The sequence below is a fragment of the Salvelinus namaycush genome, chromosome 12 (assembly GCF_016432855.1).
Source record: "Salvelinus namaycush isolate Seneca chromosome 12, SaNama_1.0, whole genome shotgun sequence".
Taxonomy (NCBI): domain Eukaryota; kingdom Metazoa; phylum Chordata; class Actinopteri; order Salmoniformes; family Salmonidae; genus Salvelinus; species Salvelinus namaycush.
In genome coordinates, this window is record NC_052318.1 from 25,530,198 (window position 1) to 25,558,046 (window position 27,849).

The 27,849-nt window shown below is 42.1% G+C and overlaps 2 protein-coding genes and 1 pseudogene across 2 annotated transcripts in view; 2 read left to right on the forward strand and 1 right to left on the reverse strand.

The window, feature by feature from the left end:
* LOC120057040 (protein KIBRA-like) overlaps positions 1–8,402 on the forward strand; it is a 34,694-nt gene extending 26,292 nt beyond the window's left edge. Inside the window, exons 17-23 of the mRNA XM_039005412.1 lie at positions 29–93; positions 452–614; positions 920–1,090; positions 1,440–1,532; positions 2,886–3,116; positions 7,592–7,710; positions 8,210–8,402. Coding sequence (XP_038861340.1) covers positions 29–93; positions 452–614; positions 920–1,090; positions 1,440–1,532; positions 2,886–3,116; positions 7,592–7,710; positions 8,210–8,276 — 909 coding nt within the window. The 3' untranslated portion in view covers positions 8,277–8,402. The remainder of the gene's footprint in view (positions 1–28; positions 94–451; positions 615–919; positions 1,091–1,439; positions 1,533–2,885; positions 3,117–7,591; positions 7,711–8,209) is intronic.
* A 7,040-nt stretch (positions 8,403–15,442) lies between these two features.
* LOC120057042 (arginine--tRNA ligase, cytoplasmic-like) overlaps positions 15,443–27,849 on the forward strand; it is a 211,084-nt gene continuing 198,677 nt past the window's right edge. The window contains 5 exon segments of the mRNA XM_039005416.1: positions 15,443–15,702; positions 16,319–16,386; positions 16,388–16,442; positions 16,863–17,051; positions 21,221–21,329. Of these exon segments, the coding sequence (XP_038861344.1) occupies positions 15,658–15,702; positions 16,319–16,386; positions 16,388–16,442; positions 16,863–17,051; positions 21,221–21,329 (466 nt within the window). The 5' untranslated portion in view covers positions 15,443–15,657.
* The window catches only part of LOC120056697, a 32,391-nt pseudogene continuing 29,111 nt past the window's right edge, over positions 24,570–27,849 (reverse strand).

The window sequence follows — 27,849 nt, forward strand, 5'->3', positions numbered from 1 at the left end:
AACAGATGAGTAACAATGTGTGTTCCAGAGCTCTGTCCCCACCACAGAGAGAGTAGCAGGCAGTCTGGAGGGTGCACCAGAGGAGGATGAATGGTGAGCGCTCCCTTCACTAACAGAACCTTTATCCTGTTATTCTCCTCCCCATTATGACCTCTACAGAGGATAGGCCCTTCTTCTGTACTCGTCACGGTCAATGAGGGAGATCTTGTGTCTCACACAGACTCACCTCCCCCAGTTGAATAATTGTTCCCTCCCTTCCCCCTCTCCCACGGGAATAAGCTCAGACATTGAGTGTAGATGTTGAAAGCCCAGAGGCACACTAACCACCCCTCCTCCCCCACAGCCCCTCGCATGTAGAATGGGGAAGGTGAATAACTGACAGGTTGCTCCCTCCCTCTCTCTCCTTACCTCCCTCCCTCTGTCGGTCTGATAGTGTTTCAACCCTCTACAGGCACAGTGAAGAGCTGGAAGGTGAAGTGTTTGAAGACGAGGAAGATGACCACATAGAGGGGGCGGGACCTCTAGAGGAAGAGGAGGAGCTATATCCTGACGGCAGCCAATGGGAGGGAGAGGTGACAACCAAACCGACTGGAACAGGAACCATGGCTGAGAGGGTATGTGGAGACTCCATTAACTGTTATAAATACTACTGTATATGAATATTATTTTATTTGATATTATTTGACCTATTTCCAGATGATGTTCATGGGAAGTATTTGAGTAAAAACGTGTGTTCATTTGATTCAAACTCAACAGTTCTGCAAACTCATTGATATGCAGACTAACAAATGTGCTGTATGACTTGACTATGAATGACTTGATCAGAGTTGGAATTGAACATAACAGTACATTTGTAAGCCAAGATTGACTATGTAAAACATAGCCTTCATTGTAAACTGTTCTCCTGCTCCGTCCCCAGGTGAACAAGGAGACCAGTACCGGCCACCACCACCATGTCTCCTCCTCGGTGGTCCGGCCAAAGGAGCGTCGGCCCCACCATGTTCCCCAGCAGAATGCCTTCTTCCAGGGCAACACCATCATCCGCTCCAAGACCTTCTCCCCTGGGCCCCAGAGCCAGTACATCTGCCGGGTGAGGGCAGCCGCTCTAGTGCATACAATACATAGACATATTTGGTACATATCTAATATATAGTAGTACATATCTATGCTAGATATACATTTATATTTGTACATATCTACTCAAAAACACATTCAGACAAACTGAATTATTTATATAGCCTCTAACTATAGCCTCGTTTTTTTAATGTTATCTGTTAAATGACTGAAATGTTAAATGCAGTTCACTTTGTCTACTGTTTTCAGTTGTGCTTAGCTTTGGAAAGCATCCCAAACCCAACGGAAGCTGTCGTTCATGCCCTTTTTGTTCCAACTTTGTTTTCTTTCTGTTTGTTTTTGCCGTTCTACTGTGTGATGATCAGATCAACCGCAGTGACAGTGACAGCTCCACTCTGTCAAAGAAGTCTCCTTTCGTCAGGAACGCATCAGAGAGACGCAGCATGCGCATGAAGAAGGTAGAAACTACCCACTTAGTATCCATCCCACAAAAGTACATAGATCAGGGGTCGGCAACAGGCGGCTCGTGGGCCAAAACTGGCTTGCGAGTGATTTTTTTTATTTTTATTAGGTGGGAGGCACCCCAAAGTTTACTGTTTGGTCAGGATTTTCTCTTTTTGTTTAAAAGAAATCCTGCAAAATCACCAGGAATTCAGCTAAAAATGTTTAATTTAGGAAATCTGTCCCTAAGTATCCCCACAAATAAAAAGAGATGTGATCATGTCTCAATGTAATCAAGGAATGAAATTATTGATATTTTCAAATACGTTCTCTTTTTGAGATTAATTGTGGTCAATTTGCAGTGTGCCCCCTGTCCACCCGCTCCGACAAAAATCGACCCGCGGCTGAATCTAGTTCCCTTCCCCTGCTGTAGATCCTATCTATCATTCTTTATTTTTATGCTGCATAAATACCCACTTTGTATTTATCATTTTACACACAATAGAGATCCTGTCTATCATTCTATGTTTCTATGATATAAATACCAATTTAACTTTCCATTTCTGTCTTGTTAGCCAAGGTTCTTAGTATAACAAGCACTTTTTCTTCCTGTTCTGTCTGTCCCTGTGTCTCTCTCGATCTGTTCCTGTCTGTATGTCTCTTTGTCTCTCTGTCTCTGTCTGTCTCTCTCTCTCTCCCTCTCTCTATGTTTCTCTCTCTCTCTCCGTCTCTCTGTCTCTGTTTCTCTCTCTGTTTCTCTCTTTGTCTCTGTCTCTGTGTGTCTGTTTCTCCGTGTTTCTGTTTCTCTGTGTCTCTGTGTGTCTGTCTCTCTGTGTGTCTGTCTCTGTGTCTTTCTCGCTCTCTTTCTGTCTGTCTCTCGCTCTCTTTCTGTCTGTCTCTCTGTGTGTCTGTCTCTCTCTCTCTCTGTCTGTCTCTGTCGATCTCTCTGTGTCTGTCTCTCTGTGTCTGTTACTCTCTGTCTCTTTCTGTCTTTGTTTCTCTCACTCTTTGTGTGTGTATGTTCAAACTGACAGTCTAATAGTGCAGTCGAGTCTCAGGCTGTGGCCACATTAGTTATTCTCAAAGGGAGACATTTACATTTTTGCTTTCCCAGACCTAGCGAGGCCCGGCCTTCAGTAAAAGTGAGTCTTAATATTTAATGGCTGGTTTAATTTTTAATGCAGCTTGACATTCCCTGGCCTCTAATGCTGGGCCCAGGAGTGATCTCTGTCCAGGACAGGGAGGACTACTGGGAGGAGAGGCCACTGGGGATAAGAATTTGTTCTTAACTGCTTTGTCTCCCTGTACCTCCTTATGTGTGTGAGGAAGAGAGATGTGTGAGAGATCACTAACCCACCATTTCCCCCCAGCCCTCGGTGCCGGTGCGGAGCCTGGACGGGCTGCTGCGGACCAGTCTGGACCTAGAGCTGGACCTGCAGGTGTCCAGGACACGCCACACGCGACTGGCTCAGGAGCTGCGTGTCCTCAGGGAGCTGAAGGAGCAGCTGGAGAGGGCACGGCAGCAGGGAACCAGAGATCTCCCCACCTGGGTGCAGGACGACGAGCGCTTTCGTCTGCTTCTCAGACAGGCCGAGAAACAGGTGGGAGAGGGAGATTATTATTTATTTACCTTTATTTAACTTCTTATGGCTGTAATCCCGTTAACGGGCTGATATGACAACAGTCAGTGAAAGTGCAGGGCGCCAAATTCAAACAGAAATCTCATAATTAAAATTCCTCAAACATACATGTATCTTATACCATTTTAAAGGTAATCTTGTTGTTAATCCCACCAAAGTGTCCAATTTCAAATAGGCTTTACAGCGAAAGCACCACAAACGATTATGTTAGGTCACCGCAAAATCACAGACAAACAGTCATTTTTCCAGCCAAAGACAGGAGTCACAAAAAGCAGAAATAGAGATAAAATGAATCACTAACCTTTGATGATCTTCATCAGATGACACTCATAGGACATCATGTTACACAATACATGTATGTTTTGTTCGATAATGTGCATATTTATATAAAAAAAATCTCAGTTTACATTGGCGCCATGTTCAGAAATGCCTCCAAAATATCCGGAGAAATTGCAGAGAGCCACATCAAATAACAGAAATACTCATCATAAACTTTGATGAAAGAGATACATGTTTTACATAGAATTAAAGATACACTTGTTCTTAATGCAACCGCTGTGTCAGATTTCAAAAAAACTTTATGGAAAAAGCACACCATGCAATAATCTGAGAAGGCGCTCAGATAGAAATAACATTTCTCCGCAATGTTGGAGTCAACAAATACGAAATTACATCATAAATATTCCCTTACCTTTGATGATCTTCATCAGAATGCACTCCCAGGAATCCTAGTTCCACATTAAATTGTTGTTTTGTTCGATAATGTCCAGTATTTATGTCCAAGTAGCTACTTTCGTTAGCACGTTTAGTACACATATCCAAACGCTCGCGCAGATCCATGCGAACGTCGGACGAAAACTTCAAAAAGTTATATTACAGGTCGAATAAACTTGTCAAACTAAGTAGAGAATCAATCTTTAGGATGTTGTTATCATAAATATTCAATAACGTTCCAACCGGAGAATTCCTTTGTGTCTATAGAAGTAATGGAACGCAAGTCGATATCATGTGGAATGCGCGTGACCAGGACCTGGCACTCTGCCAGACCACTGACTCAAACAGTTCCCATCCGGCTCAACATCACAGTAGAAGCTTCATTCAACGTTCTACAGACTGTTGACATCTAGTGGAATGCGTAGGAAGTGCAAACAGATCCATAGCCCACTGGGATTTCAATAGGCGATGAGTTGAAAATCGACCAGCCTCAGAATTCTCACTTCCTGTTTGGATTTTTTCTCAGGTTTTTGCCTGCCATATGAGTTCTGTTTTACTCACAGACATCATTCAAACAGTTTTAGAAACTTCAGTGTTTTATATCCAATAGTAATAATAATATGCATATATTAGCATCTGGGACAGAGTAGGAGGCAGTTCACTCTGGGCACGCTATTCATCCAAAGTGAAAATGCTGCCCTCTATCCCTAAAACGTTAATGCAACAGCTGTGTCAGATTTCAAAAAGCTTTACAGCAAAAGCACAATATTCAATAATCTGAGAAGAGCGCTCAGCCACAAAAGGAAGCCATACAGTTACCCGCCAAATTGTGCAGTCAACAAAACTCATAAAAAGCATTATAAATCTTCACTTACCTTTGCTGATCTTCGTCGGAATGCACTCCCAGGACTCCCACTTCCACAAGAATTGTTTGTTTTGTTCGGTAATGTCCATAATTTATGTCCAAATAGCTATTTTTGTTAGCGTGTTTGGTAAACAAATCCAAAGTCAGGAAGCGCGTTCACTAAAAGCAGACGAAATGTCAAAAAGTTCCGTATCAGTCAGTAGAAACATGTCAAACGATGTATTGAATCAATCTTTAGGATGTTTTTAACATAAATCTTCAGTAACGTTTCAACCAGATAATTACATTGACTTCAGATGTGCGATAGAACAGAGCTCCCTCATGTGAACGCGCATGGTCAGAGCATGGTCAGGTCATGATAGACCTGACTAATTCCTGTCTCCTTCAGCCCCACTTCACAGTAGAGGTATCAGACAAAGTTCTACAGACTGTTGACATCTAGTGGAAGCCGTAGGAAGTGCAAACTCATCCATATCCCACTGTGTTTTCAATAGGGTCTTGGTTGAAATTCGACCAACCTCAGAATTCCCACTTCCTGTTTGGATTTTTTCTCAGGTTTTTGCCTGCCATATGAGTTCTGTTATACTCACAGACATCATTCAAACAGTTTTAGAAACTTCAGAGTGTTTTCTATCCAATACGAATAATAATATGCATATGGGACTGAGGGGCAGGCAGTTTACTATGGGCACCTCTGGGCACCTTTCATCCAAGCTACTCAATACTGCTCCTGCAGCCATAAGAAGTTAACTAGGCAAGTCAGTTATGAACAAATTCTTATTCTCAATGACAGCCTAGGAACAGTGAGTTAACTGCCTTGTTCAGGGGCAGAACGGCCAGCTCGGGGATTCGATCTTGCAACCTTTCGGTTACTAGTCCAACACTCTAACCACTAGGCTACCTGCCCAGATGCAATGATCCTCGCGACACTATCACTAATACGTGCTCTATATAGGGAATTGGCTGCAATTTCAATCAAAATAAAACGTTATTTTATTTGTCACGTGCCGAATATCTTGAAATGCTTTCAGATGCAGACTTTATGAGACCGATGAGAGTCTCTCACCCAGTAGATACAGTTGAAGTCGGAAGTTTACATACACCTTAGCCAAATACATTTAAACTCAGTTTTTCACATTTCCTGACATTTCATCCTAGTAAAAATTCCCTGTCTTAGGTCAGTTATGATCACCACTTTATTTTAAGAATGTGAAATGTCAGAATAATAGTAGAGAGAATTATTTATTTCAGCTTTTATTTCTTTCATCACATTCCCAGTGGGTCAGAAGTTTACATACACTCAATTAGTATTTGGTAGCATTGCCTTTAAATTGTTTCACTTGGGTCAAACGTTTCAGGTAGCCTTCCACAAGCTTCCCACAAGTTGGGTGAATTTTGTCCCATTCCTCCTGACAGAGCTGGTGTAACTGAGTCAGGTTTGTAGGCCTCCTTGCTCGCACAAGCTTTTTCAGTTCTGCCCACAATTTTTCTATAGGATTGAGGTCAGGGCTTTGTGATGGCCACTACAATACCTTGACTTTGTTGTTCTAAAGGCATTTTGCCACAACTTTGGATGTATGCTTGGGGTCATTGTCCATTTGGGAGACCCATTTGCGACCAAGCTTTAACTTCCTGACTGATGTCTTGAGATGTTGATTCAATATATCCACATCATTTTCCTGCCTCATGATGCCATCTATTTTGTGAAGTGCACCAGTCCCTCCTGCAGCAAAGTACCCCCACAACATGATGTTGCCACCCCTGTGCTTCATGGTTAGGGGATGGTGTCTTCAGCTTGCAAGCCTCCCCCTTTTTCCACCAAACATAACAATGGTTATTATGGCCAAACAGTTCTAATTTTGTTTCATCAGACCAGAGGACATTTCTCCAAAAAGTATGATCTTTGGCCCCATGTGCAGTTGCAAACCGTAGTCTGGCTTTTTTATGGCGGTTTTGGAGCAGTGGCTTCTTCCTTGCTGAGCGGCCTTTCAGGTTATGTTGATATAGGACTCGTTTTAGTGTAGATATAGATACTTTTGTACCTGTTTCCTCCAGCATCTTCACAAGGTCCTTTGCTGTTGTTCTGGGATTGATTTGCACTTTTCGCACCAAAGTACGTTGACCTCTAGGAGACGGAACACGTCTCCTTCCTGAGCGCTATGACGGCTGTGTGGTCCCATGGTGTTTATACTTGCGTACTATTGTTTGTTCAGATGAACGTGGTACCTTCAGGCGTTTGGAAATTGCTCCCAAGGATGAACCAGACTTGTGGAGGTCTACAAATGTTTTTCTGAGGTCTTGGCTGATTTCTTTTGATTTTCCCATGATGTCAAGCAAAGAGGCACTGTTTGCAGGTAGGCCTTGAAATACATCCACAGGTACACCTATAATTGACTCAAATGATGTCAATTAGCCTATCAGAAGCATCTAACGCCATGACATCATTTTCTGGAATTTTCCAATCTGTTTAAAGGCATAGTCAACTTAGTGTATGTAAACTTCTGACCCACTGGAATTGTGATACAGTGAAATAATCTGTCTGTAAACAATTGTTGGAAAAATTACTTGTGTCATGCACAAAGTAGATGTCCTAACCGACTTGCCAAAACTATAGTTTGTTAACAAGAAATTTGTGGAGTGGTTGAAAAACGAGTTTTAATGACTCCAACCTAAGTGTATGTAAACTTCCGACTTCAACTGTATACTTTTTTTATTATGAATCATTGTTCTAATACACACCTGTGAAATATGAAGTGAGGGGTTAGATGCTGTTCTAGCTGTTGATTGGCCAGGATTTGTTGTTTAGGCTTATTCTCCAACTTCTCTCTGAGCGTCTCTGTGGTGATGTTGTCTGCAGACCCGTGAGGAGCAGCTGCAGGAGCAGAGGGTGGAGAAGATGATGCGTGCTGCGGCCAAGGACGTCCACAAGCTCCGAGGCCAGAGCAGGAAAGAGGTGCCTGAGGTCCAGTCCTTCAGGTCAGTACTGTAGAATACATTACATTACAGGGTACAGCAACAGTATAGTATAACAGACCTCTTGTAAGAGGAGTATGTCCATTAATCCTCGTCTCTTTCCCCATGTATTAGATGAATGACAATGTTTAAATTGTATTTAGCTTCTCTCACCCAGGTCTCCAAGCATTAGGTTCAGTTGGATGGACTACGATTTGTCATCCATTCCGTTTGTATACCTGTTAGTCTAGGAATATGAGATTATATGGAATTTTAAATTGGGGAAAATGGCTACGATATGTATTGGATGTTTCTCCATTTTAAATTTTATGACCAATGCTAGTCCTTAGTTGACTGGGATTGAGTAATTGACGCTGGCTCTGAAGCAACTGAAAGACGTTCGCCTCAGTGAACACACATCCTAGCAATGAAAAATAAAGATTTGCTCTGTTCACTGTAGAAAAGGGGAGGTTAGTTGTGTTTTTACGCTCGTGAAGATAAGACTTTTCTCTTCTGATTTCAGAGAGAAGATGGCCTTCTTCACTCGAGCAAAGACCAACATCCCTGATCTGCCTGTCGACGATGTGTAGCGCATTTCAAGTATTCCAGTCTTACCTGCTGTTTCCAAGCAGATGACTCTGACGCAGACTTCTGGTGGTATTATGAAGAATGGAGAATAATAAAATAATAATGTATAGGAAAAAATACCGTCACATTTTTTTTTTTTTTAGATCTCAGAGTTGCTAATCTGTATAGTTTTTTTGTGCTAGCAACTAGAGCATTGTTTTCTTCCACTCTCTCTGTAGCATTATTGTTACTGTTACTAATAAGTGGATGTTGGAAGAGACCGTTAGATGTGTTATGGTAAAACCGTAACTCCAATACACACCAGCCCTTTCTGTGTGGAATTTGAAAAGATAAAAGATAAATGCTGTTCTGTTCTTTAGCCAGGACCACTTATTTGCTGTAGTCTTAAGATGTGAATATTGACCCCCAGAGGTACTTTACATTATTTATAGCACAACACATCTACAAAATCAATACTGTTATTGTATGATGGTGTACTATGACTGAATGTGTGGTTGTATAGTATACTGAAACTGGCTGTCTGTCCCTAGTCACACTGCACATGGTTCTCATAGTAACCCTCACTGGTGCACACACCATCTCTCAGCATTGTGTAGGAACTGCACTGACTCTCACCTATACTCAGGTAGTTTATTGGATAGTTTGTGCACTTTTAAAATGGTAATCTATAAAAGAGGATGGAGGCGTTGAAGAGGTGGGAGGAGTGCTCCACTTCAGGCTGGAATGATTGTTGAATCACCGCCTAACAAAGCACATGCTTGTGAAAGACAAAAGAAGTGGAGGAGATAACTCTTGTATTTTATGAAGATCATTGCTGGGGATAAACTCCCCATTGACTGTATGATTTAAAACGTTAGTGAAGTGATCCAAAAACCATGGAATAACTGAGGACTCTAAAGTATATCTTAGCTTAAAGTCGGATCACTTTTCCTGCTCTCATCCCTTTTACCCCCTCCCTTAAATTCCTTGTAACTGGACATTTTGAAGAACCATACAAACAGTATCCCAATTGTTCTTCTGCTATCTTTTTTGCATCTCTCAACTGGACTTTCTATATGTAAACCTTACCTTATCACACTAACTGGGATATTTGTCGATGAGCCCCCTTCCAAAGAGGATCTTCCCTTCCAGTCTGGGGCAGTACTAGGGACCCCTGTTACACTGGCAAAGCTTTAGTACATACAGAGATTAATAAGATCAGGTCTGTCTCTGTATCCATCCTGCATGGAGCATTGTCACATCAATGACCACAGGAATTGGCGAGACCGCACAAACAGATCTGGGACGAGGCTACACTTCTAGTCTAGCAGCCAAGTTTCCCAATATATCTCTCTGTAAGCAAAGATAACAAAGTCCTTCTGAGGATGTCATTTTATCTCTGCATGGTGCTCTCTATGTGCCAGAGGTATCGTTGAACAGGCTTACTGTTGCAAGTACATATCTGGCTCTGATTGATCACGTCTGTGATCTTCACAGGCGACTAGTGGTGTCTGTGTTAATGAAATGTGATAAAGTGAAATGTGTAAGTGGATCAACTGGCAGTACAGGGAGAAATCAGAGGGCTTTAAGCTTTAACTAGGCTACTGGAAACAGTACAGGGAGAAATCAGAGGGCTTTAACTAGGCTACTGGAAACAGTACAGGGAGAAAGCTGTAGACTAGATCAGAACAGTCAGCTTGCTACTCTCTCTGTAAACACTTAATAATGGATGGCATTTCAGATGATAGAGATGTCTTGGATGTTGGTTTGAAGGGGTGGTCATAAGGGGATATGTACAAGGGCCCCTGTTCACATGCTGAACAGCGACGCAAATGTCTGTGGAGTGTTTTGGTGATTTTAGATGTTTGAGATTAGATTGGCTTTTCATCAAATCCTACTCTCCCACACCCTTTTTTTGTGTTGACCAAACATGATTGTGTGATGCCAATTCTATTAGGCCTGAATTACAATCTACTGATATTGGAGTAGCGAGAAATGTAACCTACTTTTCAACAGAAACATAGCTAGCTTCTTTCCCTCTCAATAGAGCACTTTTTAGCACCATATGTAGAGAGCACCCCAAGATCTGATGTACAGTCAGAGACCACTTAAAGCTCAATACAACATTAGGCTAGTTCTAACTCTGTGGTGCTGTAGTGATTTGTCCAATCCACAACAGCCAGGATGACATTGAAACAGGTTCATGCTTCATGAGTTTTCCATAGAATGTTGAGCATAATGACTCTGAATATGGAGAGGAGTCAGAGTGGAATGAAATCACATGCCCAGTATCTCAATTTGTATATTAGCACAAGACCGTAGTCAGATTTTTTTGATGGTCATGAATTCGCACTAATGTTCTGCAAATGATGAGTAGAGATTCACTGGTGTCCAGTGTCTCACCCCAATGGACATTGCTCTGTAGTTTGAATACATTCCATGTTTCATACCCTTTACAGATAGAATAATACCCCAAATTGAATATCAGATATTATTTTCTACTCCACCCCATACTAATAATGTTAGATCAGACAATTGAATTCCTTCACGGCTTTTTTCCTTATTGATAGCATGTGAAGTTCACATGCCATTCCATAATGCACTGGTTGTCTTTTGCCGTATCATGGCGTTCGCACATTTTGTTTGCATGCTGCCACATAGTGTGTGGTCAATCACGTTACATGTTAAAAAAAAAAGAGAAGGGGGGGAAAAGGAACATATTGCACCACCAACTAAAAGGCGCTGCATGGTCAATCCGATGTCTGCATTGTCCGTGCAGCATTTATGGTGATACGGCCTCTGCAGAAGTCGGGGCATTCATGCTTCGCGGAGCAGTGCAGAGCTGTTGTGAAGGATGTTGTCAAGGAAGCGAGTTTGTGTTTATACAGGACCTCCCGCCATCACCTACCATCAACCAATCATGTCAATGTGGAGCAATACGGAGCCCCCCGCATTGTTACAAAATTTGAGAGGCACACGGCAATGCGTTACGGCGCTTGATTTGGCCTCTGCGTGCCTCTGGAGGCTCCGCAATTGCGTCACACCCTCCATATGAAGCCTCCAACCACATTTTCGGATCAAGCATAAATTGTCTTTAACCCTACATTCCACAATTTCATAAAAATCACCACCCCATTCCACTACTTTCACCCTAACTGATCCTACACTAGGCCTGGGAGGACGGGACTCTTTTTGCTGCCTCAGCATATGACACCTTCTGTTCTACTTTGACCCTGGCAACCTCAACCTGTCTTTCTTGCACCGGGCACTTCTGATCCCCAGCAACATGGGCACCTCCACAATGGACACTTTTTTTCTCCACTGATACTACACATTCCTTTTGTTACTTGCCCTCCTGCACACTTCTCACATCTCAGAATCTCCCTCCAACACACTGCTGCAATATGACCATAAGCTTGGCATCTGAAACACCTTAGTGGGTTCTGCACAAAGGCTCTCACGGGATAGCTGACATATCCTAACATTACTTTATCAGGTGAAAAGGACAGACAGCATCTTCTGAGTTTCACCACACTCGCCACCGGGTCTGTGTCGCACCAAATGGCGGGCATCACAGACACAGGGAATCTTACATTTCAGTTGCTACACCTCTAAACTTAATGCCACTCTTGTAATCGCTCCACCACGTGTGTTCTGGCTTTGGCCCAACCCATCGGTTTCTAGACCAATCAGACGGCCCCGAAATATGTTGCATTTGGTGAAGTGTCAGGAACGTACACCGATCCAGACCATAGAGATAGAGGAATCATCTTTATATCTGTGCCATTATAGCGTATGTGACAGCATGGGTAGCGCCATTGAGGCGATTTCCATTTTGAAGTAATCGATTTTCTTCTTCATGATTTTGCTGATCTCTCCTGATGACCCGGTTGGACATGGAAGTCCCACCCAGCTGACTACATTAAAATGGTAGAAGTCCTCAATGGCGCTGTCCATGCTAATGCGGCCTTTAGACCACTAGAGGCCTCTATCATTCTCTATGATCCAGACTCATTGCAGAGAATAATCTAATGTCTGTGGTCGTGGCGTAGTGTTTGACTGGAGCAGGAGCCTGGGTAGCCAGGCAAATCAGAGGACACCATCAGACCAACTCCTTGAATACCCTACTCTTAGAAGTTTGCTCAACAAATTGTTTTACCCTTTAGTGTGTGTACGTTAATGTATTTATACTTGGGATATTGCTTTTTAATAGGAAAAGTTACAAAATCGCTGCTGGAGGACGTCTTTAAAATGCACTACATGACCAAAAGTATGTGGACAACTGCTTGTCAAACATCTCATTCCAAAATCATGGACATTAGTATGTAGTTGGTCCCACCTTTGCAGCTATAATAGCCTCCACTCTTCTGGGAAGACTCTCCACTAGATGTTGGAACATTGCTGCATGGACTAGCTTCCATTCCATTCAGCCATAAGCATTAGTGAGGTCAGGCAATTATGTTGACCGATTGTCATGCTGAAACAGGAAAGGGCCTTCCCCAAACTGTTGCCACAAAGTTGGAAGCACAGAATCGTCTAGAATGCCATTGTATGCTGTAGCATTAAGATTTCCCTTCGCTGGAACCATGAAAAACAGCCCCAGACTATTATTCCTCCCCCACCAAACTTTAGTTAGATTTTTTTACCTTTTATTTAACTAGGCAAGTCAGTTAAGAACAAATTCTTATTTTCAATGACTGTCTACGAACAGTGGGTTAACTTCCTTGTTCAGGGGCAGAACGACAGATTTTTACCTTGTCTGCTTGGGGATTCGATCTTGCAACCTTTTGGTTATAAGTCCAACGCTCTAACCACTAGGCTACCTGCCGCATAGTTGTCACTATGCATTGGGGCAGATGGCGTTCTTCTGGCATCTGCCAAACCCAGATTCGTCCATTGGACTGCCAGATGGGGCGGCAAGGTAGCCTAGTGGTTAGAGCATTGGACTTGTAACCGAAAGGTTGCAAGATCGAATCCCTGAGCTGACAAGGTAAAATCTGTTGTTCTGCCCCTGAACAAGGCAGTTAACCCACTGTTCCTAGGCCGTCATTGAAAATAAGAATGTGTTCTTAATTGACTTGCCTTTTTAAAGGTTAAAAAATAAAATTAAAGGTGAAGCGTGATTCATCACTCCAGAGAACGCGTTTCCACTGCTCCGGAGTCCAATGGCGATGAGCTTTACACCACTCCAGCCGACGCTTGACATTGCGCATGGTGATCTTAGGCTGCTCGGCCATGGAGACCCATTTCATAAAGCTCCCGACTAACAGTTCTTGTGCTGACGTTACTTTGAGGCAGTTTGGAACTCTGTAGTGAGTGTTGCATCTGAGAACAAGATTTTCTGTTCTGTGAGCGTGTATTCTACCACTTGGCGGCTTAGCTGTTTTTGCTCTTAGATGTACCCACTTCTCAATAACGGCACTTATAGTTGACTGGGGCAGCTCTAGCAGGGCAGACATGTGACAAACTGAGCTGTTTTTCTATGTAGATTGCATGGCTGTGTGCTCAATTTTATACGCCTGTCAGCAACGGGTGTGGCTGAAATAGCCGAATTCACTAATTTGAAGGGGTGTCCACATACTTTTGTGTATGTATAAGGTGTTACAAAAAGTTTAGTTTGGACCATTTCTATCCTTTCACATTTTTACAAACTACAATGTTGCACTTCACCACTGTAAAGGAAAGTCACTATTCATGGCACAGCAATTTATTCTACATGAACTGCGTACTGTGAATGGATCCTTTGGAGAGTGTGCCTTGTTAGATTTAAATATGATTTTAACCTGAGGCGAAAATGTGGTCACCATCCAAAAACAGATAACACTACTTTTTGTTGCCTCAAATAACGTGTACTGTTTGCATTTGAATGTGAACTGTTTACTTAAAAAAATTATCATGATTTACTCCAGTGTAGAGAGAGTAAACCAATCTGAGGTCTTATATTAGGACTTCTTATTGGATTTCAGTGTGGATGGAACAGTGCTATCTATATGTGATTAACTGAAGCTAGCTACGATTGACTAGATGGTTTGTAACTTGGATCTAAAGGCTTAAATGTACTTCTATAACACCACCCAGCATGTATATTGTTGACAGAAGTGGTCAATATAATCAGAAACTAACGATTAAGTATGTCTTCAAGTAATCAAAAACCATCACTGTCAGAAACTGAAGCTGGTAGCATTGAATGATTTGTCGTCATGTAGGATGTGATATAATTCTTGTTTTGAAGTTCAAGTGCATTTTTGTCTTATTATAAAGTTTTAATCTGTTGTATTAAGGATAGCAAAGAACCTGGTATGTGTATGGAAATGGTTTGAGAAATGTATTTATTGCACTTTCTGATTTGGGTGTGTGATGTTTGTTTCCTTTCTTGTGAGACTCCTGAAAGCTGTGAATTTTATCATGGACACTGTACCATCAACCAGAATTGTAGATATTTCACCAGCACAAAAATGTTTTGTAGTTTCACAACAAGTAAAACAAGTTTTTTTTGTTCTACTCTTGCCTGTGCTTTCTCCTCTGTTTTGTTTATCTGTGGTGTATTCAATGTCAATTTTGAAAGTAATTTGCAGAGCATTGCATTTTTGACAAAAGCTTTGACCAAAAAATGCTTAAAGTAACAACTTAACATTGTTGACAGTGGTGGAAAAAGTACCCAATTGTCATTCTTGAGAAAAAGTAAAGATACCTTCATAGAAAAATGTCTCAAGTAAAACTGAGTCACCCAGAAGAATACTACTTGAGTAAAAATCTAAAAGTATTTGCTTTTAAATATACTTAAGTATCAAAAGTAAATGTCATTGCAAAAATATACTTAAATATCAAAAGTAAATAATTTCAAATTGCTTATAATAAGATCAGACGGTACATTTTAATTTTTTTATTTACGGATAGCCAGGGGCACACTACAACACGCAGACATAATTTACAAACAAAGCATTTGTGTTTAGTGAGTCCTCCAGATCAGAGGCACTAGGGATGACCAGGGATGTTCTCTTGATAAGTGAGTGAATTGGACCACTTTCCTGTACTTTTGGGTGTGAGGGAAATTGTATATAGTAAAAAGTAGATTATTTTCTTTAGGAATGTAGTGGAGTAAAAGTAGTCAAAAATATGAATAGTAAAGTACAGATACCTAAAAAACGACTTAGGTAAAAATACTTTAAAGTACTACTTAAGTACTTTACACCACTTTTTGTTGCTATGTTTTATGAAAGTTAAAGCATAACTTTGTCTGTAGTACCTGTCGTCAGTGGTAGTACCTTGGGCACCCCAACTAGGGCGGTAAATGGAATTTCCGAAATTTTACGTCATTGCGCCTCAGCCTCATCTAGGTTCAGAAACTCATTTAGTTAGAAACACGCTAATGTACTGTTCTAACGTTATTTTTTTAAACCGAAAATGGGAGCTCCTGTGAGTGAATACTCGTCCCGACTTCAAAAGCAGGTCAGCTCTGACACTTTATAAAGACCTCTTGGTTTGCAATAATGTACTGAAATTAAGAAAATGTTGGTAGCTACGCTAACGTTACTAGCTTACGCGAAAGTGGACTCGTTTGACGTAATGTGGCAACTGGTAAGCCAGCTAGCTAGCTAAAGATTGCAGCAGCTTACTAGCTGCCTTGAAATGTGCTACAAAACGTGTGAAGTCTGATGCCAGCTAAGTGTTATCTTTGTTGTATTCTAGCTAGCAGTATTCAGGTTAATTGTTACTGCAAAGACTGACAGGTCTGCTGTCACTCATGTTGATAATGCAGAAACTGATTCATTGTACGGCCTTTCCCATCTAGACATTTCCTGATAACTATCAATCATAACATACTCTAACGTTAAGGGACAGTTATTAGCTAATTTAGCTAGCTAGCTGAAGCTTTCAGTTTTTTTCTGACGGGTGTGGCATCATGTGATTTCCTCAATCTGTGCTGATGTCAGTAGCTAAGTTTATGAGTTTGAGTCAAAGTCCTGAATGTCATTGCACACTGTATCTCAACCAATCCTGCATTTGTGCTGTTTTCGTGTAGAGGCAGGACATTTTCTTGACCGTGAACCCTTCGTCTGTCTAGGAGCAGGAGATCCATTCCCTGACTGCTGAGATCGAGAGCCTGAAGAACCCACAGAGCCTGGGCTTGTCCTCAGCTGAGAGAGGAGAACGCCAAGCTCAAATACCGCCTCAACATCCTCAAAAGGGTGAGTGATCACTTGCATAGGTATTTCCACACTCCCCTCTGGGTACATTAATGTTAGGAGATTGAGCTATCTTATTCACATACAGGAGGTGACTAGATGCTTTGTTTCACATGTTATGTCCGCTTGAGAGAGAGCGAGAGACTTGTTACGGAGTCTAGTTGATAGGTATTCGACTAGCCGGACTGGTCCCCGGGACTCCACGTGTAGGGATTTGTACAATGCTTAACAAGGCTATTGAACTTGACATTGGTGTCTGTCTTTATTCCTTTATCCAACATATCATACTGAAACAAGACTCTCTATAAGTTGTTCCAAGTTTCCCCCAAAGAGCAAGTAGGAGGAGTGAGACCTGAGTAGCTATTTATAGGTTGTCCCCTTTACGTTGTATTGAAGTGCTCTTTGTCTATCCTCCCTCCCCAGAGTCTACAGGAAGAGAGGAGCCAGTGCAGTAAGACCATGATGAACATCAACCAGCGTCTTCAGGAGATCTTTGGTGAGGCCATCCGGGAGGCCTGGCCTGACCTGGAGAACCCTCCCCTGGCCGTCACCCCCAAACAGCAGGCCAAATTTGGGGACTACCAGTGTAACAGCGCTATGGCCATGGCCCAGGTGGTACAATAACACTGATGGATTTTATTCTCTTTGAAGGTTGTTTCTCAGTCTCAAAATGCACATCAGCCAATTCAAATCATGGATGTAGTTGCATGTGATAAAACTCTACATGTTAGCTGTTCCTATTAGATATGCTAACCTAACCAGCTGGGAGTGATTGTTTCCTGTAACAAATTCCGCAGCAGCCTATCAAAGATCTTAAACTTTATATCCAACAACCAATGGTATTTAAAAAAAAAAATAGGTTTACTTGGATACCAGAAATATGCATTAAACCTCCACCTGACTTTTTTGTTCCACTTGGTCTGTCATATGTCAAGTGTGCCAATATTTCATGATACATCCTTGACCAGGCTACTAGCTACTAACATTAGACAAAAGGCATGTTTTTTCATTAATGACAAAATCCAACGTTTCACACAACCATGTGTTTTTACGGGAAAAAGTGACCGATCGATTTGTGACCGATCGCCTCGATTCGGTCTTATGTAGCAACATTTTAAATTGTTTTTACATGGGATAAAATTAGACACTCGGAGCTAGGAAATTGCATATCATACACTGCAGTTGAGGAACAATGGGAAAGTAATTCTGTTTTGAATGTTGATAAACTTGTAACCCCACTTTTGAGAAAATGGCCCTTGAACATTTTGGTACACCTACTGGAGAGCTTGTCTACACCCATTCAGCATTGTTCACACCCTCTTAAGTCTTAGCCCAACCATCTCTTTAAAACTTCTTTGGGATCGGTGTCCCATCCACAGGATGGTTGCGCTAACGTAGGCTAATGCGATTAGCATGAGGTTGTAAGTAACAAGAAAATTTAGACACATCTGATATTGGCAGAAAGCTTAAATTATTGTTAATATAACTGCACAGTCCAATTTACAGTAGCTATTACAGTGAAATAATATCATGCTATTGTTTGAGGAGTGCACAGTTTTGAACATGGAAAGTTATTAATAAAACAAATTAGGCGCATTTGGGCAGTCTTGATACAAAATGTTGAAAAGAAATTCCTTGGTTCATTGGATCAGTCTAAAATGTTGCACAAATACTGCTACCACCTAGTGGCCAAGATCTAAATTGCAGCTGGGCTGGAATAAGACATTATGGCCTGTCTCTTACATTTCAAAGATGATGGTACAAAAAAAATACAAAATAAATTTTTTCGTAATACCTTTTACCAGATCTATTGTGTTATATTCTCTGAAAGTGTTTCCTTTCAAATGGTACCAAGAATATGCATATCCTTGCTTCAGGGCCTGAGCTACAGGCAGTTAGATATGTCATTTTAGGTGAAATTTGTGGGTTCGATTACAGACTCACTCACTCAGCCTTCATTTCACAGAACAAGAATAGACTGACGAGTTTCAGAATAAAGTTATTTGTTTCTGGCCATTTTGAGCCTGTAATCGAACCCACAAATGCACCAGATACTCAACTAGTCTAAAGAAGGCCAGTTTTATTGCTTCCTCTTTTTTTTTAACTAGGCAGGTCAGTTAAGAATTCTTATTATATATATTATATATATTATTATTATATTATATATTATTATTATATATATATATATTATATAAATATAATAATTCAAATTCTTATTTTCAATGATGGCCTAGGAACAGTGGGTTAACTGCCTTGTTCAGGGGCAGAACGACAGATTTTTACCTTGTCAGCTCGGGGATTCGATCTTGCAACCTTTCGGTTACAAGTCCAACGCTCTAACCACTAGGCTACCTGTTGCCCCTTTAATCAGCACAACAGTTTTCAGCTGTGCTAACATAATTGCAAAAGGGTTTTCTAATGATCATTTAGTCTTTTAAAAGGATACATTTGGATTAGCTAACACGACGTGCCATTGGAACACAGGAGTGACGGTTGCTGATAATGGGCCTGTGTACGCCTATGTAGATATTCCATAACAAATTCTGCCGTTTCCAGCTACAATAGTCAGTCATTTACAACATTTAACAATGTATTTCTGATCAATTTGATATTATTTTAATGTACAAAAAAAGGACATTTCTAAGTGACCCCAAACTTTTGAATGGTAGTTTACATCTTGTTTTGGCCAGCTTTGTGTCAAGTCATTCCGGTTCACACTGACCGTGTCGTGTGCAGAAAGTAGCCCATCACTTGTTCTTACTGATCTGTCGATAGCGCCTGCTAAATTCAGGGCATTGATGTTGTTGAGAAAAGTAGCAACCTTTGTAGTTCTCGATGGCTAACGTTATATCTTTCAAAAACGGTGCTGTAGAAAGGACTGTCAAAACATACTGAACAGCTCACGTTATAGACAGTAGCAAGCTACGTGGCAGACCAATCTAAACTAATCTCCTGGCATGTCCAGCCCTTACGTTATCTCGGGCAATCATCGTTATTCAGAACGTTCCTGTATTTTTACATGGCTAAACCAACTAGGCTCTTAATTTAACAATTTTATTTATATTTATGGATGTAATACAAATTTGTTATTAAGGCACATGAAAGTTCACATGTTGCAGAAAGCGTTTCTGTCCAAAAATATGCATTTTGATTTAAAAAATGATGTTCTAGTGCTGCCCCTGTGAAGTAGTGACGTGCGACATATGCCAAATTTCCTGAAACGAGTCACATTTTAAGGTCATCGTACACCCCCCCCCCCCCCCCCCCCCTCAAAAATGCCTAATGGTCTTGTCAAGTAGCTGTCATGTAGGTCAATTACTATTGCTGCCAGGTGGCATACTCCGCTAAACCGGTTAACTATGAATCTATGGGGCACGGTAACCTCTTGTTCGAAGCCCCCTCACATGAACTTTTTTTGTTAAGGATTTTTTTTTCACTGCTTGTCTCGATGCTCAATACAAATAACGCATATGTGAGAGTGGATCATTCTAATAATGCATATAAAACGTTGTTACACCTTTGATGGGATATCAAATTCTGTGGCACCTAAAATGTCCCTATTAATTTACTTAGTGGTAATGACCTCCATCTCATCTGGCCCATACTGCAAATCATCTATTTTCTGTGACAAACTTTCTTTATAGATTTAAATAGGGTTTATTTGGAATATTTATGGTTAATTTGGGGACATGGTCAGGCAGTTTGGGAACTTGTCCTGATTCAGCCTGGGGAATTATGGGGTCATGATAGGTGCTGCACCAAATGTTTGATGTATTATAATAATTGATTATGCTTATGTTGTATTAATAGAAGGGGAAGGGCAATAATACCCCTCCCCCACTACATTTATAGGGTCATGGACTACAGATTAGCAATATATATATATATATATATATATATTCATTATAAGGTTTAATATTGTTCCACAGTTCTTTTCTTGTGTCTGCCTCTTATAAGAAACGGTCTGAGAGATGTGTGAGTTATTGCAGTCAAAACAGGAGGTCTGTGAGAAAGCACTTCAAGACTAAAAGAGATTCATAGACACAGAACCCTGCAGGGGAGTGAAAGAGATAAGAGGCTAGTCAGACATACCAATATAAAGCAACTTGGGGAGTGGAAGATTACTGCTGAGCCCTTAAAACACTGGAACTATTGTCTCTCCTGCAAGTTTGTAAAACTGTATATGCATGGGCTTGGTCTCATGAGTAGGTGTTGACGTAGGCATTTACATCACTAGGGGTTGACTGCAAGCATATTAAAAGCAACTTGGACTTTTCCTATTTTGCAGAACTCAAGAGACATCGGTTGTATGTTTGATGTTTGACTTCTTTTTACAGCTGTATTTTGATTCAAATTGTTATGATTTATAAGTGCACATTTTTGAGTATTCCTTATTTGTTAAGTAAATAACAGAGCCAAGAAAAGTGGAACCAACAGGAACACAAAACATGCACAGTGTTGACATGGTAAACAAACAAACACATAAACTAACAGGATATACTGCAGGGCAGGGTGTCAAATAAACTAACTGAAATGTAGGGGTGTGTGTTGATTTAAACCAACTTTTTTCTAATGTTCAAGTGTGGTCTTCTTTTGTTACCTGTTTTGTTATGTTTTGTTATGTGTTTGTGTTGTCTCTGTCCCTGCAAACTCTTTCCCACTAACTCTGTCTTTCTGAGTTGGTTTTGCATATAGCCTAAATATCAACAGCTCAACTTTAATTTGAGCAGTTAGGGGGTGAATGAAATGGGTGTCATTGTTTTGGATTTATTGTGTTTCAGATGATGAAATCAAAGGGCCTGAAAGTGAACCCCAGGGAGATCGCTGAGATGATTCAGCAGAACATTCCAGACAATGAACTCATTGAGAAGACCGAAATTGCTGGACCAGGTTTGTGAAAATTCACCAACCAAGGAGGTGGGCAGAGCCAAGCACGAGCTAGCAAGATCTTACGTGATGTCCGCACGTTGATTTTGTTTACCCACACCAGAAGCGATCAGGACACACAGGTTGAAATATAAAAACAAACTGAACCAATTATATTAATTTGGGGACAGGTCAAAAAGCGTTAAACATTTATGGCAATTTAGCTAGCTAGCTTGCTGTTGCTAGCTAATTTGTCCTGGTATATAAACATTGGGTTGTTATTTTACCTGAAATGCACAAGTTCCTCTACTCCAACAATTAATCCACAGATTAAACGGTAAACCTAATTAGTTTCTCATCATCGCTCCTTCCTTCAAGCTTCTTTTTCTTCTTTGGACTTTATATGGCTGTTGGCAACCAACTTTAGAGCATTACTACAACCGACCGGAGAGTGGACCTAAGTTCATCTTTCAATCATCCACGTGGGTATATGCTCCTAAAAACCAATGAGGAGATGGGAGAGGCCGGACTTTCAATTTTAGCGCTTGGCTACGCAGACGCTCGAGCAGTGTGGGTGCAATGATTGAATAACGTATGTGTAAATTTATTTTGCAAAGCTCGTGCACGTGAAGCGAGCGGTGTGGTCAGCATGTTATTGGTGTGTTTTAGCATGTATTTGCATATTTCTGTTAGGGAATGCCTACTCTGAAGTGCCCATGTGCAAGAATCCATTTGCCCTTGCACTCCTTCTAAACAATGCAAAAGTCTACAAAACTTAGTCTACTGTTCGCAACAGATTATTGTTTTGGGAACAAAACTTTATTGATATTAAATGTTTCATCGATGAGAACATTTGCAGAATGTCGGCCCAGTTCCATCTCGCTCCATACTCTACCACCGGTGGCCACTGGGCTTCCTCTCCTCACAATATTTATTGGCGAGTGAAATTCCAACCGGATACTTTAGATTGATACATCCAGTTAAACTAAGTTGACCACGTGTTCAGGATTATGCGGGACTGTCCCGCATTTTGGCCCTTTGTCCTGCAACCAAACAATCATGTCCCGCATGTTGTCAATAAATTCAAACCCCACTAATATTTTTTGGGGGGGTGATTTGTCCCGTGTTTCAGACGTTCCAACCTGTCTCTTGCAGTCACGTTGCGCTTATTGAAATATATATATATATATTATAAGGATGTGGTCTGTTAAACACTTCTCCAGTCGTTGTTGAGATCTGATATTCTATCGTCAACCAGTCACATTTCTCAAATCTTTTCTGATTTAAATTCCAGTTAAACTTGGGGAGGACAGTTAGATCTAATTACTTACAAAATGTAAGTTTCTGAAGAGCTACAAAAGTTAATAGCCATATTAGACAGAAGGATCTAAGGTAATTTTGTAAAACTTAAGGCTGTCCATGCGCATTCAACTCAATCACATTTTAAAAGTATCGATTCCTAACTGTTTTACATTCCCTGAGACCAACCAGAAATGTTTCCTTTGGAAAAATATTCCCAGATTTATGAAACAGCCAACCATGTGGTATCTCGTGTCTGCATCACCAAATTTTTCGCAAGGAATTAGAGTAGGCTACCTGCACAACTAGCTCATTCTGTGTAGGAGTGTAGTGCTGCCGGAGCGTCTCTCTGCCACTTCTCACAATGTTGCTTGTTTAGTAAAGTTACAACCAAATGTAATAGCATAGTATAACATTACTCTTACACCAAAAACACCACCTCATTTCTTATGAGATTTTAGGATTGTTAGCGGAAATGTCTGTTTTTTTTCTCAAGTGGCCAAAACGCAACAGTGTGCGCCACTAGGCAGAATGTGTTTGGTTTGAAACAAAATATAGGAAGGCTATATAGTTTAACAGAAGTTAGGAATGTAACTATGGTTATTCGAATACCTGGAAGACTGTAGGTACAGTTAAAAGTATGGATTATATCCCTTGCGCTCCGCGCAGGTTCAAGCAATAATAATAATAACAACAAAGTCACGCCGGTGACGTCACAGCGTGGGAGGATGTGCCCCCGCAGTGCGTGGTCTGACGTACGGTTTCATATGAACCGTCTCAGAATCTTCTCGCCCAAAAGATTCAGTGACAGGAAAGTACTGACAGTCTTCCAGATGTTTGTAGAATCATAGTTCAAATTTTATTTGTCACATGCGCCAAATACAGCAGGTAGACCTTACTGTGAAATGCTTACTTACAAGCACTTAACCAACAATACAGTTTAAAAAAAATACCTTAAAGTAACTTCCGTTCTACTTCATACCTTTCAGACGTCAGTACGTTTGAAAGTGTGGATGACCAACAAAGTCACGAGGAATAGCACTACTAACCTAATGCACCAGTGCCACTGGAAGAATGGCAGAGCCCATGGTGTGGCAGGATGCGACGTGATTTGGACATGAGATTTGCTCGCTCCTCCTCCGCAATCAGGAGGGGAGCAGTAGGCCGCCAGCTCGATGGCTTGATTGATGTGAACCTCAGGCAAAAAGGCTGGATTGGGCCATAAGGTCACGCCTAGGTTCATCTGCCTTTCACCGTAGGCAGACCAGGCTCATAGAGAGCGTGTAGTGCTCACTCACACATTTCGCTGATGAAATGGCTAAGAGGAACGCCGTTTTCAGACAACCATTTTATGTCTGGCATCTCTGTATGCTTGAAAGGAGGTTTCGTCAAAGCCTCCAGTACTAGTGGCAGGTCCCAGGATGCCACGCAGAAGGTCCTGGGGGGATGCAGCCGGCGGACACTTTGTAAGAATTGGCAGATGAGGTAGTGGGCCCCTGCTGATTTTCCATCGATGCATAAATGGTTAGCCGATATGGCTGAGGCGTACACCTTCAAGGTAGAGGCAGAGCGACCTGAGTCCAATAGTTTCTGAAGGAAGCTCAGTATAACAGGTACAGAGCAGGACACCGAATCCTCCGCCCTGGTAGAGCACCATTCGGTAAACAGCTTCCAGCGTACATCATCCTGGTCGATGGGGCTCTGGCGTTCTGTAACGTCTCGATAAAAGCAGGATTGCAGCTGGTCAGTAGAGGGTCGGGCTCTTCAGAGGCCACACCCATAGCTGTAGTTGGTCTGAGATGCCATATCCTGCCGTCCAACTGTGAGAGCAGGTCCTGTCTGTCAGGGAGCTGCCATGGTTCTCCCTCCAGAAGACTGAGTAGGGTTGGAAACTAGGGTCTCGTTGGCCATCTGGGAGCTACAAGAAGCAGCCTGTGCTGAGCCTGAGATGCAATGTTGCTAAGATCAGTGGGTTGGAAGGAAAGCATACGGTAGGCCCTCTGACCATGTGTGAGCTAAGGCGTCCATGCCCAGGGGGCTCTTGGACTCTGGTTCTTTCTGGTAGAGGGAGCAGTGGGATGTTCGATCTGAGGTGAACAGTTCCACGTGTGCTGTTCCGATCCGCTGCCATATCTTCGGTACTTCTGGGTGAAGCCTCCATTTCCCCCAGGGGCGGTTTCTGTTGCGACAAATCTGCCACCTCGTTTACCTTGCCTGGGAGATGAAAGGCTCGTTGGGATGCCAGATGTGGTAGGGCCCAAACCAAGAGTTGTTGGGCCACCTGTAGGGACAGTACAGACCTCGTTCCCTCTTGATGGTTGATGTGGAACACTGTCAATGAATTGTCTGATCGTATCAGAATATGTTTGTGTTTGAGAACAGGTAGAAAGGGATTCAGGGTTAGGTCTGAAGTTCTAGCACATTGATGTACGCTTTCCTCTGTCTGGGGCACCACTGCCCCCATACAGACCTGTGTTGCCACTCTGCTCCACCGCCTGTTAGTGAAGCGTCGGTCGTCACTACTTCCCGCCTTTTCGGAATTGATCCGAGAGCGACACCTGTAGTTAGGTAGGCTCTCTTCCTCCACGGCCGCAGAGCAGATTAGCGTTCCCTTGTCACCTGTGTTTTGGTGTTCCTGTCCTCCTTGGGGTCCAAGCGGAGGTCGTTGATCCACACTTGTAGTGGCCTTAAAGAAAGCAGGCCTAATGGTGTCACTGCGGAGGCCACCGCGAGCATGCCCATCAGTTGTTGGAACGTTCGTACCTTCACCCATGCATTCAACTGGAATTGTTTTAGAAGAAGAAGAATGCTGTCCATGCGCTGAGGTGGTATACATGTCCTCATAGTGCGGGAGTTCAGAGCCATACCAATAAAGGTGACCTTTTGGCTTGGCGTTAAGTTACCGTTTGTTCATGGTAAAACCCAGTGCGCTGACATGGGTCAGTGTCAGCGCTGTGCCCTCGGCCGCACACTTGCGAGTGGGGGCATAGATGAGCCAGTCGTCGAGGTAAGGAAGGATAGAGGGAGAGGGAGAGCCTAAAGGCTAATACCACAAACTGGTATGCATGGCCTTGGAAGGCGAACACAGGAATGTGAAAGTAAGCATCTTTTAAGTCCAAGGACGTGAACCATTCCCCTGCGGCTACGGTTTGGAGAAAGTTGACTGTCCACAACATGTGAAAGGAGGGAACTTTTAGGAAAACATTGAACCGTTTTAAATCCATAACTGGACAGAAGCCTTTCTTCGGAACCATGAAATAGGTTGCAGACATTCCATTTACTCAATAAATGTTTATTTTGTTCGATAAAGTCTCTTTATATCCAAAAACCTCAGTTTTGTTTTGCGCGTTTTCTTCAGTAATCCACAGGCTCAAACGCAGTCAAAACAGGAAGACAAAAAAATCCAAATTGTATCCGTAAAGTTCATAGAAACATGTCAAACGCTGTTTATATTCAACCCTCAGGTTGTTTTTAGCCTAAATAATCGATAATATTTCAACCGGACAATAACGTCGTCAATTTAAAAGGAAAACAAGAATTGCTCTCTCTGTCGAGCGCATGAAAAAGCTCTGCGACACTTTAGCGTCCAGTCATTCTGAATGCTCTTATTCCCTCATTTTTCAGAATACAAGCCTGAAACTATTTCTAAAGACTGTTGACATCTAGTGGAAGGCATAGAAACTGCAGTTTGAGTCCTAAGTCAATGGATGCTGTTATGGCATTGAATAGAAAACTACAAAACCAAAAAAAATAACTACTTCCTGAATGGATTTCTCAGGTTTTCGCCTGCCAAATCAGTTCTGTTATACTCACAGACACTATTTTAACCGTTTTGGAAACTTTAGAGTGTTTTCTATCCAAATCTACCAGTTCTATGCATATCATATCTTCTGGGCCCGAGAAGCAGGCAGTTTAAATTGGGCATGGATTTCATCCAAAATTCCGAATGCTGCCCCCTACCCTAGTGAAGTTAACTGGATGTATCAATCTAAAGCATCCGGTTGGAATTTCACTCGCCACTAAATATTGTGAGGAGAGGAAGCCCAGTGGCCACCGGTGGTAGAGTATGGAGCGAGATGGAACTGGGCCGACATTCTGCAAATGTTCTCATCGATGAAACATTTAATATCAATACATTTTTATTGCGCTGTTTTCTACGCTCAATGGCCCGCTCAGCCGCGGGGTCGAAGAGCAGTCCGGGGACCACTGGGAGATTGCTCAGCGCCCCTCTGGAGTCATCGAACATTGGGGCTTGGGCGAGCCAGACCTGGCAACGAGTCACAACAAGGGCGGATATCAGTCTGCCTAGCTCTCTGGTCATGAACGCAAATGCGTCATTCAGGTTGCAGAGGTCCAGGTCTGCGTGCTCTGACTGGAGCACCCTGTTCTGTGCTTGCATGAGCACTGAGAGGGAGTTCCCAATGCGGGCCATGTGGGCCGTTAAGTCGTAGGCCCGTGACAGTAGCTCATCTGTGGCCCTGCACTGAGGTCATCCTTCAGTGCTTCATCTGGGAAGAGCATTAGCTCTGCTATGCATTCATCCCATGTTGTTTTGCGTCGTGCATGGCAGATAGCGTCCCACTGTCCTTGCTGTGGTGGGCAAGAGCCCGCGGGTGAGCCCAGCATCTCTAAAGCGCCATAAGAAAAGCTGGTGAAGGTGGCACACTGAACGGTGTAGCTGCCGGGGTCTTCTTTTTTTTAAACATTTTTTTTAACATGTTTTTTTACGAAAGGATAGATTTGGAGTTAAACTTAGATTTTTCGGCAGGTACATATGCAGGATGCTACCCTCCACAGCATGGCCTTCGCTCAAACTCCAAACCTACAACCTAATTTTGACCAAAATTAACTGGAGAGATTACTGCTTTCAAGGTAATTTCTTTTTCCAAGCTATGTGGAGGGTGCTCTAGCCAACAAACAGCAGAGACCTGAGGACACCATTCCAACCTGGAACTGAGTGAGTAGTGTTTGGTCTGATGCTATTTTGAAAGCCATGAAGAAAAATAAATAAATAATAAACTACATTACAATGATATATTTTACTTTATGGGGACTGAATGCTGAGTTAAGGCTCCCAGGCTTGCAAGGACAGGCCAGATACAAATTCAATTAGCACTAAGGTGTGAAATAAAAGGCCTTAGGGCCCAACAAGTGTCAGGAGTCTTTGAAGCGTCCTCTGAAGCCCCCTCCTGCTGTTTAAAGACCAGTCACTGGCATTTTCTACAAGAAATCTGCCTCCAGAAAT